The sequence below is a fragment of the Myodes glareolus genome, chromosome 22 (assembly GCF_982192425.1).
Source record: "Myodes glareolus chromosome 22, mMyoGla1.1, whole genome shotgun sequence".
NCBI classification, from domain to species: Eukaryota; Metazoa; Chordata; class Mammalia; order Rodentia; family Cricetidae; genus Myodes; species Myodes glareolus.
Window position 1 is genome coordinate 36,803,998 of NC_142047.1, and position 19,512 is coordinate 36,823,509.

General features: G+C 44.6%; 1 protein-coding gene across 2 annotated transcripts; it reads left to right on the forward strand.

The window, feature by feature from the left end:
• Positions 1-7: 7 nt before the first annotated feature.
• On the forward strand, positions 8-19,363 carry Kars1 (lysyl-tRNA synthetase 1). Of its 2 annotated transcripts, XM_048437201.2 has the most exons (15): positions 18-166; positions 3,237-3,416; positions 5,545-5,701; positions 7,350-7,515; positions 10,696-10,789; positions 11,138-11,324; positions 11,407-11,532; positions 12,151-12,270; positions 14,139-14,301; positions 14,400-14,573; positions 14,672-14,757; positions 15,173-15,258; positions 16,147-16,273; positions 17,833-17,976; positions 19,099-19,363. In XM_048437201.2, the coding sequence occupies exons 2-15, from the start codon at positions 3,271-3,273 to the stop codon at positions 19,192-19,194; spliced, it is 1,872 nt and encodes a 623-aa protein (XP_048293158.1). In that variant the 5' UTR covers positions 18-166; positions 3,237-3,270; the 3' UTR covers positions 19,195-19,363. The 2 variants fall into 2 exon arrangements, with proteins under 2 accessions (XP_048293159.1, XP_048293158.1); XM_048437202.2 differs by lacking the exon at positions 3,237-3,416 and having other exon boundaries at positions 8-166.
• Positions 19,364-19,512: the final 149 nt, after the last annotated feature.

Genomic DNA, 19,512 nt, shown 5'->3' on the forward strand with positions numbered 1-19,512 from the left:
CGGCCCTCTTCCCCGGAAGAGGCGGGGCTTCGGGACTTGACCTGGAAGTTGTAGCTCTACGCTAGTCATTTCTTTTTTTTTTTCTTTATGTCTTGCTGGTGGGGAAGATGGCCACGCTGCAGGATAGTGAAGTAAAAGTGGATGGCGAGCCGAAACTAAGCAAGAAGTAAGTGTCGCTGACAGTCGTTAGTGTCTCTGTCGCAGTGGAAGTACCTGGAGGCTTCCTCCCAAGGCGACTGAGACTGAGCCAGGGGCCTCTCTGCCCTCTCCGGTAGGTGAGCACATGTTGGGATGGAGGTGCGGCGCTCTGGAAACTACAGCCCCCCGTACGCCCTGGGGTCAGCAGTCCTGGCTGGTGGGTTCCGTGGTCCTGACTGTGGGGTCGAACGTGCGGAGGGGAAGCCAGCACAGATACTGGGAGGTGACAAGAAAGAAAAGTGAAACGTACTTTCCTCTGTCTTTTAAGAAATGCTTCTTTAAATTGAACCACTCCCCCAGTGAATAGATTGGAAAATGGCTAAATGTCTTAACTTTTCAGAGAAGAGCCTGTTGGGTCGGGTGTTCGGTTCACGCGGGTCCGTGGAAGAAACGGGGTCAATCTAGGATGATTTTTTTATATTTAGCCTTTGCGGCCGCAGAGAAGTCAGCTTCTAGTGAACTGACTGACTTAACTTCCCAAAAGGATTTTTTATTGTTATACAGTTACATGATAGCAACTCAGTTTCCGCATACCAAACCCTCTTATCTGAAGTTTCCCAGAGAGACAAGTGCCAAAGCAATTCCCATTCCCAGGACATATGTTTTCCGTGCCCTCCCACAACCACGATTTGCATATTTGAACCTTTTAGGAAGAACTCAGATGAGCTAACGTTCCGAAATCAGGCCAGCAGCAAAGCTCTGTGGGAACTCCTGTTAACAAGAACCTTAAACTTTTTTCTTGGCTTATCCAAGATCCTTCTGCACCTTATATGTGAAAGGGGGTTCATTCTCAAACTGTTGCGCACCTACCCACGTGCGTCACTGAAAAGATCTGAGACTAGTGAGCAAGTGGTCTTGTTCAGCGGGATGCACCAGGCTCCCCTTGGCGCTACTGTTTGTGTCTTTGTAAACCACATCAGATCTGAGAGTTGTGTAGGTGGATATGAACAGTTAGATTAACCTCCCTTTAACTGGCTGTTTATAGGATCTAAAGACTATACTTGCTCTAATCCAGGGTTCCTCATATGAACCACAAAACGTGAGCAACGACTTGACTCTACACAGTGCCCCCCAGAAATGTAGGAAATAGTTTCCTTAACTTTAGTTAGTGCACCAGCAGTCAATCCTCTTATTGAGCCCTGAGAGAAATACTAGAGATATTCTAGATAAGAACTGATTTCTCCTTTTGTGTCTAGGCTTCTGCTTTGTGTACATTAGAAGGATTAGAAGGATTTTAAAAGTAATATTTAGCCGGGCAGAGGTGGTGCATGCCTTTAATCCCAGCACTCGGGTGGCTGAGGTGGCTGTGAGTTCAAGACCAGCCTGGTCTACAAGAGCTAGTTCGAGGACAGGCTTCAAAAACTACAGAGAAACCCTGTCTTGAAAATAAAAAAAAAAAAAAAAGTAGTGTTTAAATTTATGGGTTGCTAACTCCCTAATAGGTTGTCAAGAGTGAGTTCATGGATTCCTTAAAGGAAGCTGGGTGGAGTTTATTAAATCATAGTTGACATTTTGAGTAATCAATGAAAGTAACTCAATTTTTGAGTAAATTAAGAAAGTCTCACAGCTCTTTTTTATTTTTTTTTCTCCTGAGACAAGGTTTCTCTGTAGCTTTGGAGCCTATCCTGGAACTAGTTCTTGTAGACCAGGCTGGCCTTGAACTCACAAAGATCCCCCCCCTGCCTCTGCCTCCCCAGTGCTGGGATTAAAGGCGTGTGCCACCACCACTGGCCGGCCTCACAGCACCTTTCAAATGACTTTTTCCCCTTACCCCCCCCACCCCCGCTCTTTTGAGCACATTGACCTGTGCTGGCACTATACAAACTGTCTAATCTCAGTAGTAATCTTGAAAGAGAAATATTAAGGTCCATTTTTCAAATTTACAAAGTGTGGCTCTGGGTAATTATTTTTATGTAAAAATGTGTGCTCCTAGGGGCTGGGAGGGCAGCTTAATGGTAAAATGCTGGCTTCCATGTGGGCTCTAATAATAAAAGTATATGTTCCTCGTGTGCCTTCTAGCACGGATCTGAAGTGACACCTATGTCAAGTCTGATCCTCGATTGTCTAGAATAAATCAGGTGGTTTTTGTTTGTTGGGGGTGAGGGGGATTGTCTGTTTTGTTTTTGAGACAGGTTTTTTTTTTCTGTGTAGCCCCAAGTATCCTGGAACTCACTGTGTAGAACAGGTTGGCCTCGAACTTAGAGATCCACCTGCTTCTGACACTACCACCTGGCAAAATAAACCAGTTTTGATGTATGTTCCTGTAATTACCATGGGCTAAAATAATTTTTTTGTGATTAACATTCCCTTCTTTTTCCTTAATTGTTCTTGGTCTGAAATCTTTACTGAGGACCATTTTATGCCTGATAGTGTCCTCAAAGTTAAAAACTAATGGACTATCTCAAATCACTCATTCTCAAATGAAATATTTCTCTCCAAATTATTTAATAGTAGCGTGTAGTCCTGGTAGATCTCATGCCATCTAGTATTAATGATACATAAACGTGGTGTTGTCTGAGGACCTAGCCTTTCTTTCCTCTGTTCCTAAAACTCTACACTGGTCTCTTCTTTGACTTGGAGATGCTTTTGTGTAACTGGTGTTTTTGTGGTTATTTTATTTTCTGGGATGGGCTTTCATTGTATTCGCCAGGCTGTTCTCAACCTTAGGCTCAATGATCCTTCTCAACCCGCTGGCTGTCTAAAATTTGCATTTGATGTTTTCATCATCCAGTAGCCAGTATTCCACCCTGAGGGGAGAAACCACACTTCAGACCCCACCTTTGCTGTCTGTACTTTAGGATGTTGTGAGCATTTTTGCATATAAGCTATTGGTTGCTTGCATTTGAGTTCTTAATCCAAGATAGAAGCTTTTTGGTTCCCATAGTCAGGTCTGAGAACACTGCAGATGTTAGTCAGGAGGGACTGAAGTTCGGAGAGACACTGGATGTTAGAAATCATGGCTCCCCTCCTCAGGAGTGCGGGTCGAGTGACTGTGTACTGTTTGTCCCCTCTGACTACACATCTCTGTTTCCTGCTAGGTGGTGGTAATCATTAGTTCCAGGGTGCTCTACCATGTTGATGCAAGCTGCTGTCAGGCTTGTTAGGGGGTCCCTGCGCCCAACCTCGTGGGCAGAATGGGGTCAGAGGGACCTTCGACTGGGTCAACTTGCTCCTTTCACAACGCTCCACAAGGACAAGCCACTTTCTGATAAAAGAAGGTTGGTGCTGTTACCTTCTTTATTGCTCTGGGAGCAGAGCCTTTCCTTCAGTGTCTGTTAGCTGTTAGCTGTCAGCTGTCTAAGTCTTGGACAGGTTAAGAAAGCAGATCTCTTACCCAAGTCAAGAATACCTCCTAACTTTATAAGTTCAGAGTCCTCTCCTTGCAGTCCTTTCTCCTTTCTTTTTCGTTTTTACTACTTTTGACTATTTTTTATTTATTGAGCCAGGGTTTTATTATACAGACCAAGCTGTCCTTAAACTCACTGTGTAATGAAGGTTGGCCTTTAAACTAAAGGTCTTCTTTCATTTCCCATGACAGGATTATAGGCATATGCTACGTTACCACCTGGCTCCAAGGTAGTTTGTTTGTTTTTTGTTTTTCTTTTTTCCCAAGACAGGGTTTCTCTGTAGCTTTGGGGACTGACGTAGAACTACCCAGCAAATTTTTTTTGTTTTGTTTTGTTTTGAACTCACTAAATTCATATTGAAAAAGAAGGATACAGCAGCAAAAAAACAATGGTGCATATCTATGTAATCCCGGAGCTCAGGGGGCCAAGGGAGGAGAGTTGCAGGTTCAAGTCCAGCCTGAACAATTTAGCAATCCCATTTCAAAATAAAAAAGGAGCTTGGGGATGTTCAGTGTTAGACCTTTGACCTAGCACACTTGGAGCACTGGGTTAAACCTCCAGTACTACAAAACAAACACAAGAAAGTGAAGAGTATATTTTAAAGCCAGATGCTGGGTGGTGTTGTACACACCTTTAATCTAATCCCAGCACTTGGGAGGCAGAGGCAGACGGATCTCTGAGTTCAAAACCAGCTGGTCTACAGAGCGAGTTCCAGGACAGCCAAAGCTGATACACAAAGAGAGAAACTGTGTCTCAAAAAACAAAAAGCCAGACAGTATGCAAGCATGATTGACATGATTCACTATTAAAGAGTTATCAGTTGGAAAGAATGATCGATGAATTCTCTTTGACTAATGAAGATATTCTTGAGTATCCAAATAAGTTTATTTTTCCTAGATTTAGATAGCAAGTTCAGATCATAAGGGTCACAAAGTTTCCCCCATTGTTTTGGTCTTTGAGTTTCACATAACATGTATGAAGTTTGGATAATGAGAGACTCAGAAATACATCCAAATTTGTCTAGTTTCTGCCCTGGAGGCAGAATGTTATGTAGTGAAAGATACCCTAAATTCACTTTTGAGTGCTAACTAAACTTCGGGATTCAGTCGTTTCTTTTTAATATCTCAGTTCATACAACTGATGGTCTTATTTCCTTTTTCTATGTGATGAGTCATTTGCTCAAGGCCACTCAAGTGGTTAGTGTTTTAGAATTTAGCGCGGGGCAGTTTGACTACAGCCATGGTACAGCATTCACTGTGTTATGCTGTGTGGTGTTCTTTTCTGATGTTAAAGTCAGAGCAGTTTTATTGTTTTGCTTTGAGCTGGGTCTCAGGCTGGCCTCAGATTCACTATGTAGCTGCAGATGACTTAAACTTGTGATCTTCTGCCTCCACCTCCCAATACTAGGGTTCCAGGTGTGCGGCATCACATCTGCTGTGCTAGGGATCAACCCAAGGCTTTGTGCATGCTGCGCAAGCACTTCTCCAACTGAGCCGCATCCCAGCCCCCAGACCAGTCTGACAGCTGTTCTGAGTGAGACATCTGAGGACCAGCTCTCTCCACAGCCTAACTCCTCTGGGAGAGCCTGGCCTGACTGGGTTGGTGGTATTGCCTTATCATAGCCTTGTCTATTACTGTAGGTACTTCAATTTCTTCCTGGGGAACCTCTGTTCCAGTACTAAACATAAGCTGGTACATGTGGTCCTCTTTGCCCTTGTGCATCTTGGGTCTGGTTGGTTTCTGATGCCAAGCGGAGGCTAGAAATGACTTGTTGCATCTTTATTCAAAGCTTAAGTTTTCTTTTTTTGTCTTGTTCACATTTGAGTTTAGTGAGTAACTGGTTACTGTTGGGGAGTAGAATTATTTAGGGGTGTGGGACCCAGAAGGACTGTTTTCCACAGGCTGTTCATACTTTCGAAGAGTGGCGATGGAGCTTCTTCTGGGGGAGGGTCCTCGAGGCAGGCAGCTTTCACACTGGGTGCCGTCATCTTCCCAACAGTGAACTAAAGAGACGCCTGAAAGCTGAGAAGAAAGTGGCAGAGAAAGAGGCCAAGCAGAAAGAGCTCAGTGAGAAGCAGCTGAGCCAGGCTGCCGCCGCCACCAACCACACTGCTGACAATGGCGTGGGTGCTGAGGAGGAGACTCTGGATCCAAACGTGAGTTCCCCTGGGCCTCTGCTATGAATGGACACAGGAAAGCTTCTGGGAGGCTATGACAGACAGTATGAGAGGCCACATGACTAACAAGACAAATAAGAACTAGAACCACTGCCAATTGATTGGGGAAGGCAGTGTCCACTTTTTTATTTCGTTAAAGACATGGGCCCTGAATTTTTCAAATTAATTCCAAATAAATAATTTGGAGAGACCAATATTCCTTAGTAACTACTTAATCTTCCTTGGAAGTAGCTGAGCCTGAAGCAACATCAGAGGAGGTATCTTCCCTCAGGATAGACTAGAGTTTATATTTGCATTCCACCTGCCACATCTACCTCTCCGCTCTCCCACTTCATGCGCCCTCCTGGTTTTGTACATAACCACAGCCATGCCCATTTGTAGCACTGTAAGGCTAATTTCCCACTATTAACAGTAGAGTTGGGGGACTGGAGGGGTGGCTCAGTGGTTAAGAGCTCTGGCTACTCTTCCAGAGAACCTGAGTTCAATTCCCAGCATTCACATGCAATTCACAACTGTCTGTAACTCCTGTCGATTTGGAGAGTTTCATGAGCAGCTGGAGAGATGGCCCCGTGGTTCAGAGTGTACAATGCTGTCCCAGAGGACACATGTCGGGATGCTCACCACCATCTATTGCTCCATCCACTTCCTCCCTGGCCTCTATGGGCGCCTGCATGCATATGCACTACCCCCACGCAGACACACATACATACACATGATTAAAAATAAATCTTGTAGGAGGCTGGAGAGATGGCTCAACTGTTAAGACCACAGGCTGTTCTTTCAGCGGCCCTGAGTTCAATTCCCAGCACCCACATGGTGGCTCACAGCCACCTCTAGTGGGATCTGGTGCCCTCTCTTCTAGCATAAGTTGTACGTGCAGGTAAAGCACTCATTCATTAAAAAAAAAAAAACTTCTAGAAGAAAAAGATTAAAAGATTGCCAACCCCTGTGGTAGAATGCTTCGTATCTGTACCATAGAGTTCCCTGAGCCTGCCTGAGGGAAGAGTCTACCATGTGGCCAGAAGAGTTGGTTCAGAGGCGACTCCACCATGCAAATGCAGTCCCTAAAGGAGACCACCTGTAATGATTAACTTTTATTGGTTAGTTTAGATGAACTCCACTTTTTTCACTCTGTTGAATCTTGGATTTTGAATTCTTTGTGTGGCTCTACATATTTTTCTTACAAATATCGTTCTATAGGCAGCCCTGTTTCAGGTATGCAAAGGACTTTGTTTGTGTTATGACTGTACCCCGTGCAGGTTCCTGTGCCCTCCTAGTCCCCAGATGGTGCTGCTGATTTAGGAGACAGAGCCTGCTGGAAGAGGTGGTCGTTGGTGGTGGGACTTAGTGGGTTATGGCTCAGCCCCATTCATCCTGGCCTGCTTGTCTGTCTTGCCTGATCTATCGAGATGAAATTGTCCATAAGTCTTTGATGGTCTGAACAAGCTTCTCCAGCTGCCATGCCGTCTCTGCCTAACAGTATCCTCTTAAACTAGAATAGCTCTTCCTTCCTCCTACAAGTTGTTCTGTAAGGTATTCTGCACAGGGACAAGGAAAGTCACGAGTACAGCGCTCTGCAAGAGACACCACAACCTGACACGTTCCGCTTCTATTTTTTTTTTAACAGCAATACTACAAGATCCGTAGTCAAGCAGTCCAGCAGCTGAAGGTCAGTGGGGAGGACCCGTACCCACACAAGTTCCATGTGGACATCTCACTGACTCAGTTCATCCAAGAATACAGTCACCTGCAGCCCGGGGACCACCTGACTGATACCACCTTAAAAGTGGCAGGTAGGAAAATCCCCCGACAGTTCGCTTGCTGTTCTCATCTCATGGCAGGCAGACTTTGCCAGCACAAAAGAGGGCCTGTGTTGGTCTTGGTTTGGTTTGATTTTTTTGGGTTTGTTGTTGTTGTTTTTTTCTTATTGTTTTATTATGTATGCAGTATTCTGTCTGCATGTATGCCTGCAGACCAGAAGAGGGTACATGTAGTTGTGGGGACTTGAACTCAGGACCTCTGGAAGAGCAGGTAGTGCTCTTAAACCTCTGAGCCATCTCTCCAGCCCCCTCCTTTTGTTTTTCATTCAGGATCTTGCTGTGTGCCTTAGACTGTCCTCAAACTTGAGATCCCCTGCTGCCCTATACCCAGTTGGTGTTGAAGCTGCTTTTCTAGAGACAGTCCCTTTATTATCTACTCACAGAAAGTAGAGCGGCCCTGAGCCATGGGGTCACCGTCTAGCTTAGGCAGTACTCCTGTGAAAGAGGTGTTCTCTGGTGGAATCCTCCCCCAAACCAGGGACCCAGTCATTTAATTTCATTTTTTTTTTTGTCTCTACTCTCAGACATTTATTTCTAGAACATTATTAATGGATTTGTGAGGCTTTTAAATGTCTTTTTCTTGCCTTCCCCCCCAAAATAGTAAAACTACTAATTGGAGAAAATGTGCGACATTCACAGAAGATAAAGAGGAAAAAAGTTACCCATAATCTTATTGTGTAAGAACGTTTGCAATACCTAAATATCAGAAGCCTATTAATTTTCCATGTGTGTGTATGTCCACATATGTAGAGGTCAGAGGACAGTTTTCAGTGTCATTCCTTAGGCTCAGGTGCCATCCACATTTTTATTGAGATGAGGCCTCGCATGGGCTTAAAGCTTGAGTGGAGTAAGCTGACTGGCTGGCTATCCAGCAAGCTCCAGGGATACTCCTGAATCTGCCTCCTCAGCACTGGGATTACAAGTCAGTGCCACACCTAGTATTTTTTAAATTAGTTTTTAAGAGTTATCTTAAAATAAGTGTGCGAGTGCCCAGAAGGTGTCAGATCCCCTGCAGCTAGGATACAGGCAGTTGTGAGCCAACAATATGGGTCCTCTGAAAGAGCATGAGTCTTGTTAACTGCTGAGCCTTCTCTCTGGCGCGCCTTCCTTCCTCTACTGTGATCTCTAAGCATTGAATTCAGGTCCTCATGCTTGCCATCTAAGCTTTCTGTCTCTTTAGCTTCTGATATTAAATTTTCGTTTTTGAAGTGGGATCTCATGTGTAGCTCCAGGCTAGTTTTGAACTCCTGCCAAGTGTGGGAATTACCGCTGGAAGAGCACAGGTGTTCTGAATGCTGATACATCTCTCTAGCATTCTCCCTGTATTCACCCCCTTTTTAGTTCACGTATTTTTAAGACTCTTATTTGAAGATGGTGGATTGTCAGTTCTTTAAAATAATTGTGATTATTAGATCCTTTTTATCTTTTTTTAAACATATTTCTTTCATTTCATGTGTGTGAGAGTGCAGCAGTGCTCATGGAGTTAGAGAATACCTTTCTGGAGTCTCTTCTCCTTCCCTGTTCTTAGACAGGGCCTCTCGTTTCTTTCACTGCTCTGTGTTCTCCAAGCTGACTGGCCCACAGGCTTCTGTCAGGTGGCTGCAGCGGCTGCTGCTGCTCCTTCTTCCTCCTCCTACCTCCTCCTCCTCCTTCTTTCTACCTCTGCTGCCTCCCATTGGGCCACCAGATCCTGCTTTTTTTATGTGAGATCCTGGGATCATATCACCGTCTTTGTCTAATAAAATTCATATCACTGCCTTAGCATGCTGAGGTATCTCCCCAGCCCACCTAATGTTTCTTTGTTACTTAATTTTTATGTGAAATTCATCCTAGATTTGTTTCTTTTTGAGACAAGGTCTCCTGTAGCTCAGATTGGTGTTGAACTTACTATGGAGTCTGAGATGACCTTGAACTCCTGACCCTGTTGCCCCTGCCTGTGGTTACAGGCAAGGGCCACCACACCTGGTTTATATGGTGCTGGGGGCCTAATTAAGCTTTGTGGTTGCAGGGCAAGCACTCTACCCTCAGAGCTACATACCCAGTCCTCATTTCCTGGTATATTTAAAGGAAGATTGGTTTCATTCCCAACTTCACTGTACTCTCTGGTTTCTGTGAAGTGTTCGTAAACATAGTAGCTGGTTACAGTTCTGGGATTTCCTAGGTTTTTTCCTCTTCCTTGCTTTATAGTGCCCTGTCTGGTCTCGTCCTGCAAAGGAACCTGCGTGTTGAGCTTAGAGAGATTCATGGGCTTATTGTTTCATCCCGTCTGGGTCTTTTTAATGCAGCCCTCACTTGTACAGGAACAGGTGCATCCTCTCCCAGTCTCTGCTGCCGTCCTCCACCTAATCCAAAGTGCTCCCATTCTTCAGTGGACACTGGCCTTTTGGTCGTTCTTCAGCTCTCAGATCATCAGGTGCCCATTCTTTGCCCACTGATTTTTTTTCCCCTATATGGAGGTCTTACCATTGCTTATAAGGTTCTTAGGAATATCTTCTATAACTTTATATAACTTGGGATTTTGTTTTTGTTTTGTTTTGTTTGGGGTGGGACAAGGTCTCACTACTCAGTCCTGCCTCTACCTCTCAAGCGCTAGGACTAAAGGAGTGTGCTGCTGTGCCTGGCCTTTCCCCACATAAACTTTTATTAGTACGTTTGACTTAGCCTATCTAATCATACATTTATTTGTTTGTTGTTTATGGTTCACCAAGGCAGAATTTCTCTGTGTAACAGCTCTAACTGTCCTAGAACTCACTCTGTAGCCCAGACTGACCATGAACTCACAGAGATCCACCTGCCTCTGCCTCATGAGTGCTGGAATTAAAGGTGTGTGCCATCACTGCCCGGTTTTTATTTTTATGTAAAGATTGAGAAAAACCCCAACCCTGTGTTGTCACCTCCGCTGCCATCGTCCAGGAATCCATGACCTCTTGTTAAAGTGAGTTCTTCCTGTGCAGCCTTGACTGTTCAGTGAAAATCACTGACCTCTTGTTAAAGTGAGTTCTCCTGTGCAGCCTTGACTGTTCAGTGAAAATCACTGACTTGACGAAGAGAGGCCATGGACCTCGGGCCACGCTCAGATTGTTGTGGTTTGTGTTGCTCAGAGAGCTTAAAGCGTTTCTCATTCTGTCAGTGTCTTTGCTATTCTTTTTCTAGGTCGGATCCATGCCAAGAGAGCCTCTGGGGGAAAGCTCATCTTCTATGACCTTCGAGGAGAGGGGGTCAAGTTACAAGTCATGGCCAACTCCAGGTACATAGAAGTAGCCAGTTAAAGATCCAGGGTCATACCCCAGAGTAACAGAGGGCCGGTGGAAGACACAGCTAGTGTGGTCCTCCTTTCCCATTGCTGTTTAGAGTTAGGGTAGCACTGAGTGGAACATGGTTGGGTACAGTTAGGTTGACAGTAGAAAGACCTAGAGATGAGTGACTGGTCTTACTTAGAGGACAGTAAGCATAAAAGGGATCCAGCAGTTGTCCCTGAAGCAGGGGCTCACTCTTCCTGGGCTCATGGAAGCTGTTGGTGAAGGTTTCCTGAGTAAGCCAGTAGTCTGCATTAATTTGAAGAACTGTACATTCAGTCACTTTTCCTTCCACTCAGGAATTATAAATCAGAGGAAGAATTTGTTCGTATCAATAACAAACTGCGCCGGGGAGATATAATTGGAGTTCAGGGGAATCCTGGGAAAACCAAGAAGGGTGAACTGAGCATCATCCCCTCTGAAATCACACTCTTGTCCCCCTGCTTACACATGCTGCCTCATCTTCACTTTGGCCTCAAAGACAAGGTAAGTTGTGGGGCTGTGCGAGCTGGTCCCTAGGATGCACGCCATCACATAGACTGATTTCTGACTGCTGCCTCTGCTCTAGGAAACAAGGTATCGCCAAAGATACTTGGACTTGATACTGAACGACTTTGTGAGGCAGAAATTTATCGTCCGCTCTAAGATCATCACATATATAAGAAGTTTCTTGGATGAGCTGGGATTCCTAGAGGTGACCAAGGGCCGAGGGTTTTACCTGGAATGGTGCCTGCCTTGCTATGCTTGTCTCTCATTGTCCACAGCATATCCTCCACTGTCCTTTGTGCCTAAGGAAACAGCCCTTGTTAAGTTCCTTTGTTCCATCTTGAAACTACAAGAATGAACTGTCCTCAAAGCCTTCAATTATCTGAGTGTAACATGAGGGGGTCCTGCTTGTTTGTGTTTTCTGTCCCCGCCTGGTACCCCACAGCCGGCAAGCCCCAGAGAAAATCAACCACACAGATCTCTATAAGTTATAATGCTGATTGGCCCATTAGGTCAGGCTTCTTATTGGCTAACTCTCACATCTTGATTAACCCATTATTCTGATCTATTTTAGCCATGTGGCTCAGTACCTTTTTCAGTGGGGCAGCTTACATCCTGCTGCTTCGGTGGTCTGGGCAGGAGTGGGAGGAATCAGCTTCCTCCTCCCCAGAATTCTCCTGCTCTCCTTGCATCATTTCCACTTCCTGTCTGGTTTTCCCGCCTACACCTCCTGCCTGACCAATCAGCGTTTATTTAAAACATGATTGACAGAATACAGACAATTCTCCCGCACCATCTGAGAACTGTTTCTTTCTGTCTGTTTTAGATTGAAACTCCCATGATGAACATCATTCCAGGGGGAGCTGTGGCCAAGCCTTTCATCACCTATCACAATGAGCTGGACATGAACTTGTATATGAGAATTGCTCCAGAGCTCTACCATAAGGTAGTCAATAATCACACACCCATTTCCTTCAAATTGCAGGAGGCCAGGAGAATCACTGGCTAGCCTAGTACAATTAGAAATAAGGAACATCAAAGATAGGACAGCCAGTTCTAGTTCTTCAGGTTTGTTGGTTGTGGTTCTTGTAGTTTCCTTGTAAACAGCCGAGGATTGAAGACATTATACAAGTATACACGTGTTCTCCTTCAGTTCTAAAAGCTTTAACTTCAGCCTCCCTTGGATTAGATCTAATTTTAGTCTTCTTTGTTTTGTTTTGTTTTGTTTTTCTTCTTCAAAAACTTTGCTACTGGCGAGGCATGGTGGCAAACAGTTTTAATGCCAGCACTTGGGAGGCAGATGTGAGTTTGAAGCCAGTCTGGTCTACATAGTGAATTCTAGGCCAGCCAAGGCTACACAGTGAGACCGTATCTCAGAAGGAAAAATATTTATCTATACACACACACACACACACACACACACACACACACACACACCCTGCTGGAACTCCTCCCTCCTCCCTCCTACTGGTCCCTGCAGTCACTAATAAATAATCACTCAGAGGTTCAATATTAATTGTAATTGATTGACCGATTACTCAGGCTTCTACTGGCTAGCTCTACATATAAGTTAAGCCATTTCTAATAACCTGTATATTGCTTCGTGCCCCATGTCATACTGGTGATGCTCTGGCATCTTACTCTTCTGGAAACTGCTGGTATACCCCCTGACTCCACCTTTTTCTCCCTGTATCTGTGCTTGGGTTTACAACCTAGCTCTATTCTGCCCTGCCATAGGCCAAATCAACTTGTTTATTAACCCATGGCAGTAAAACATACAGCACAGAGATGGGCTATCCCACAACACCAATCCTTCTAAGCTTAGTCTTTCATAAAAGGACTTCGTTTATTTTAACTTCTTTCTAAAAATTAAAAATAATTTGGGACTGGAGAGAGAACTCAGCAGTTTGGAGCACTAGCTGCTCTTCCAGAAGTCCTGAATTCAATTCCCAACAACCTCATGGTGCCTCACAACCATCTGTAATGAGATCTGGTGCCCTCTTCTGGCCCACAGGCATACATGCAGGCAGAACACTGTATAGATAATAAATAAATACATCTTTAAACCATAAATAAATAGCTGGGCAATAGTGGCACACACCTTTAATCCCAGCACTCAGGGAGGCAGAGGCAAGTGGATTTCTGTGAGTTTGAGACCAGCTTGGTCTACAGAGTGAGTAGTTCCAAGACAGCCAGAATATATAGAGAAACCCTGCCTCAAAGGGAAAAAAAAAAGACTAAATAAATACAGTATAAATACCAAACATTGTCATCCAAGATCCAAGATTCTCGATTTTAGGCATTTAAAGCAAGACCAAACTTACCTGTTAGGAAGCCACAGTTACTGTGGCCATGAATGATGCCAGCTCACACCACTGGGCTGTTGTCACAGGGAACACCGCCTCCTACTGGGCACAAGTGACTGAACTAGAATCTCTGTGGCCTCTTTGAAAGATGGCCGCCTGTGGTCCCCTTCACCAGAGTGAATTCTGTGTAATCCCTACACCTTCCTTTAGAAGCTTCTATCACATGTCACTAGTGTGTCTGGTAGGTGGAGCAGGGTCACTTGCCTGTAACCCAACCCAGAAGAGGCTTTGGAGCAACTCAGATCATCAAATTGGAAATAACAAAGACATAGGAAGAGACTCAGGAGTCCTGCACCACCAAGTAAAACCAAAATGATGTCTGCTACAGGAGTCTAAAGACAGCAGGGTGCTGTTTGGAGTGAGAACATGCCTACAATGTGAAAACCAGTTAGGGCACAGGAGCTTACAGGACTGTTAGCACATGATTGTGGCCCTGTGCTTTTGGTAGATGCTGGTGGTTGGTGGCATTGACCGGGTTTATGAAATTGGGCGCCAATTCCGGAATGAAGGGATCGATTTGACTCACAATCCTGAGTTCACCACCTGTGAGTTCTACATGGCCTATGCAGACTATCACGACCTCATGGAGATCACAGAGAAGATGCTGTCAGGTGAGTCCTACTGTGAGCTCGGGTCTGAGAGATTGACATGCTGCTTTCAGAAGAGAGTGTCCCGTTCTCATTCCTGAGATGCTGGCTTTTTCTCCCAGGGATGGTGAAAAGCATTACAGGCAGTTACAAGATCACCTACCATCCAGACGGGCCAGAAGGCCAAGCCTATGAGATTGACTTCACCCCACCCTTTCGAAGAATCAGCATGGTAGAAGAGCTTGAAAAAGCCTTGGGTGTAAAGCTGCCAGAAACCAGCCTCTTTGAAACTGAAGGTAAACTACTGCACTCCTTCCTGTCAGAGCTAAAATGTCTCATTTTGTATTTAGAGAAACTTTTCCACAGTGTCCTAACTTGTACATTTCTGTCACAGAAACTCGAAAAATACTTGATGATATTTGTGTTGCAAAAGCTGTTGAATGCCCCCCACCTCGGACCACAGCCAGGCTCCTGGATAAGGTGAGACACCACACTTGTGCTGACCAGCATCCTGAGCCCTAGGGTGTGGGTCCCACTGAGGAGAAGCTTTCCTTCAGCTTCACAGGAAAGCCTTACAGGGGAACAGGCAGATTATTAACAAACTTTGAACTGGGGTTCCGAAATGGACCTCAGTGGTGAAGGACTCACCTAACAAGTCAAGGCCTGGGAAGGGGTGGTTCAATCGCAAGCCCCATAAAATATAAGCAGAAAGAAACTTTGAACTATAATATGCTCTGTGCCAAATAGTTCATGTATATTTTCTTAGTTAATACTGTGTCCTCTGAAAAGGCTACAAGATGAGCCCCTGTGCATAAGAGCTAAGGCCTCCTCTTGGGGTGGGACCGTCAGTGATATTCAGAAGCCATATCTAGTTCTGCTTTGTTTTCTCACTAAGCTTGTTGGAGAGTTCCTTGAAGTGACATGCATCAATCCAACATTCATCTGCGATCACCCACAGATTATGAGCCCTTTGGCCAAATGGTAAGATGTAGTTTGTTGCTACATTAAAAACCCTCAAGTAAGACTGGGGCTGCTGGGACTGTACCTATTCAGAGGAGCATTTAGTTAGCACACATCAGGACTCTTAAGTTCAGTCTCCAATACTGCTTTTCACAAAAGCAGGTTAATGGTGTGAAGTTTTGATGTTCTGCATTGACTTAGTGGTCTTTCTGTGCCATGTATTGATGCAGTAACTTGGGTGGGAATTCTGCCAGGGCCTCTTCGTGTGATTTCTCTGTCAATAGTCCTGCTTTTGTCTGCATGGTGGTAGGGTTCCTATAAAAACCCTAAATTGTCCTATAAAATTCCCGATGGTCCTGTAGCTCCCATGCCACTACAGGACCGGTATGCGAGCTGGGAACTAAGCTGGAGACTTAACATATAGACAGAGAGAGACGCGGACATGGGTCATTCTTGATACAAGAATACCAATGTCCCTTTTATTGTGCTCAGGGGCAGCTTATATAGGGATCCTTAGCCACACCCAGCTCTCGGGCTCTTGCAGCTGCAGGCGAAGTCTCAGACTCAGTTCACTCCAGAAAGTCAAGAGGCCAAGGGATCGATAGCTCCCAACAGGTTCCCAAGGCAGGCATTTCAAAAGAACAAGCCTCAACAAGCAAACATGCTAGACTTTTGCTGATTTACCTCCTTGACCAAAGCAGGTGGACAGCCTAGAGTATGAGAACAAAGAAGGGCATGAAGTCAGTCAGCTCCGTGCTTGTGAATATAATTGAATCTTCTGGTCTCTCACTGCTCTGATTCCAGTGACTGGTGCTGAGGGAGCATCAGTGAGACTTCAGGTCTCAATTTTTGAGCCAGGTACATTCTGAGAATCCTGAATAGTCATCCTCTGTGGTCTTGTGTTCCCAGGCACCGCTCCAAAGAGGGTCTAACTGAGCGTTTTGAGCTATTTGTCATGAAGAAGGAAATCTGCAATGCCTACACTGAGCTGAATGATCCCATACGGCAACGGCAACTGTTTGAGGAACAGGCCAAGGTAAGGAAGGAGAGTGAGCAATGACATTAATTCACCACTAAGTTCACTCACCAGGAAGAACTAGCCTTAATCCTGTTTATGGACACTTTCTTGGTATTTTAACCAAAGCTAAAAGGCTTTTTAATTTTTTTTATTTTGTTTTATGTATATGGGTGTTTTCCCAGCATGTGTATCAGTCTACCACGTGCTTACAGAGATCAAGGAGGGCAGAAAAGGGAATTGGATCCTCTGGAACTTGGTTGTGAGCCACCGTGTGGGTGCTGGGAATTGAACCTGGGTCCTCTGGAAGAGCATCTCTTATCCACTGAGCTATTTCTCCAGCCCATAAAGAGGCTTTTGTAGGAGGAAGTCACATTTAAAGTAGAGCTTTTCGGTTTTGAGACACTATCGGGTCGCCAAGGCCACCCTTGAATTCCTTGATCCTCTAGTCTCTACCTCTAAGGGCTGGGTTTAGGGCGACACTACCACACCCAGCTGAGACTCAGGGCTTTGATCTTACAATGCATAAAATGAATTTAAGATCACCTCTATTTATTTAGCAAGAACATACTTTTTCTTCAACTATACCTCTTTTTTGCAATGGTGTGGTGATTTGTTTTTTTGAAACAGTTTCTCTATGAAGTCCTGGCTATCCTGGAACTCTGTAGACCAAGCTGGTTTTGAAACTCAGAGCAATCCCCTGAGCCTCCCAAGTGCTGGGACTAAAGGTGTGTGCCACCACATCTGACATAAATTGCACCTTTATTGAGGTGGTTTGAGGATGAGCAACACATAAAGATCTAAGGAAGGCAGTGCCAAAGCTGCCTTTACTGCCTCTCTCTGGTTCTTTAGTATCATCTAAAGCATCATCATAGTAGCTGAGAACTCATGTGTTTGGAGTCCCAAATCCCCAAGCAGAAGAACATTTTTGTTCAGAGAAATTTGCCGACATTCTGAGACCAAAAAAAGAAAATTTAATTGTTGTAGTCTATTTGATAAAATAATGAGGGATACCTGCTCTGTCCCCATTGGGTTTTTGAGACACAATCTCAGTGTTTAGCCCTGACTGGCCTGGAATTAGTTTTGCAAACCAGACCAGCCTCCAGCTCTTGTCAGTCCTCCTGCCTCAGCCTTCCAAGTGCTGGAACTACAGCTATGTACAATCACATTCAACTTAAAATATGGGTTGAGGAGGTAGGTCTCGTCAGTCTTAACCTCCAGGTCTCTGAGAGAAATAGCTAAATCCTAGAGTTACCGAGAAGCCATTTCCTAGCAAGTCTTGAATGCCAGGAACATCTTTGGTACTTTTGAAAGTTCTAGTGTATGGTTGGGTGCTGAGATGACCTACAATGACAGCTCTCGACCTGTGGATTGCAACCTCTTTGGGGGTCACATATCAGATATTTACACTGTAATTCATAACAGCAGCAAAATTACAGTTATGAAGTAGCAATGAAAATAATCTTATTGTTGGGGGTCACCACAACATGAAGAACATGAAGTATTAAAGGGTCACAGCATCAGGAAGGTTGAGAACCACTTAACTAGAAGATTATTTCATCTGATTCCATTTATTCTAGGCTAAGGCTGCTGGTGATGATGAAGCCATGTTCATAGATGAGAACTTCTGTACTGCCCTGGAATACGGGCTGCCCCCAACAGCTGGCTGGGGCATGGGCATCGATCGAGTCACCATGTTTCTCACGGATTCCAACAATATCAAGGTATGCACAAACTTCTCAGTAACGCTTCCCCAACGCCACTGCACTTGAGATGGCAGGGAGGGTCTGAAAATGAAGGGCTGCTGAAGAAGTTCATGCCCCTGCACAGTGGAAGACTACAGGGCACCTGACCTTCCAGGATTGTGGTTTTTCCTGCTTGAGACAGGAGGCCTACTAAGTTTGCTTCTTCTTCAATAGCCAGGGAAATGCTAAGTCCTCCTCTTGTCGGTCAATTCTGTAAGGTGTGCAAACTTTTTATTTTTTTATTGTATTTTATAGAGAAGGAAATCCATTTGTTACTCATTTATTGTTCCTGTTTTTGAGACAGGGTCTCGGGTAGCTAGGCTCATCTACGTTCAGTCACATGGCTCGATATCTCAATACTGCCCATCCTGCTTCCTCCGTGCTGACTGGCAACTCTCTCACACTCCTAGATTCCTCTCTCTGCCTGGAAGTCCTGCCTATACCTCCTGCCTTGCTATTAGCTTTTTATTACACCAATCACAGCAATACTCTTTGTAGTTTGCAGTGTCCTTGAACTCCTGATATGCCCGCCTCTACCACCAGGATTGATTATATTGATGTGTGCCTAGAAGAAAGTTGACTTTAAAAATTTATACATATGACTGTTTTGCACCACAAACATATCTTGTGCCTTCAGAGGCCAACTGTCAAATCCCCTAAAACAAGATATACATGACTGTGAGCTACCTGTAGCTGCTCAGAACCTAATCTGGGTTCTCTGCAAGAGCAGCAAGTGCTCTTAACTGCTGGGCCATCTCTCTAGCTGAAACTCAATTTTACTAGAACCTGTGTTGATTAATTCTTTTGACATGGAGGTTTTGTGCAGGTGTTTTGGCTAAGGTGTGCAGATCTATAGATATGGCTGGTTTGGTTATTGACAGCGGAGACAAAAGCAATGATAGGATAACTGTAAAAACATATTCATGGGGCTTTTTCCTTTGTCTTTTTGAGACAGCGTTCTGGAACTCAGTCTGTAGACCAGGCTGTCCTCAAATTCACAGACATCTGCCTGCCTCTGCCTGTACTGTGGTTAAAGACTTGTGCCACTAAACCAAGTTCAGAGTGCTTCTTAATTCCAAAGTATGTTTTCCTCTTCTGTAGGAAGTACTTCTGTTTCCCGCCATGAAGCCTGAAGACAAGAAGGAGACGGCAGCAGCCACTGAGACCCTAGAAAGCACAGCTGGGCCCTCTGTCTAGAAGATAAATGTGACTCTGGCTTCTCTGCACTTTAGCAGAAGGTCTGCTCTCAGGGTTCATGTGTGTTGCCATCCATCTGGCCACCGAAGTCCAACCACCAGAAGAGAGAAGAATTAAAGAATTTCTTTTTATTGCTTGTTACCAAATAAAACATTTCTCTCTTTACCTATGTAATGTTACATTTTTCCCCCCCAGACTGCTGGTCTAATGAATGTTTAGAATTCTGTCATTGTAAATTTGTTTTGTTTGTTTGGTTTTAGTTTTTCGGGACAGCATTTCTCTGTATGAGAACTCTGGCTGTTGTGGAACTCACTTTGT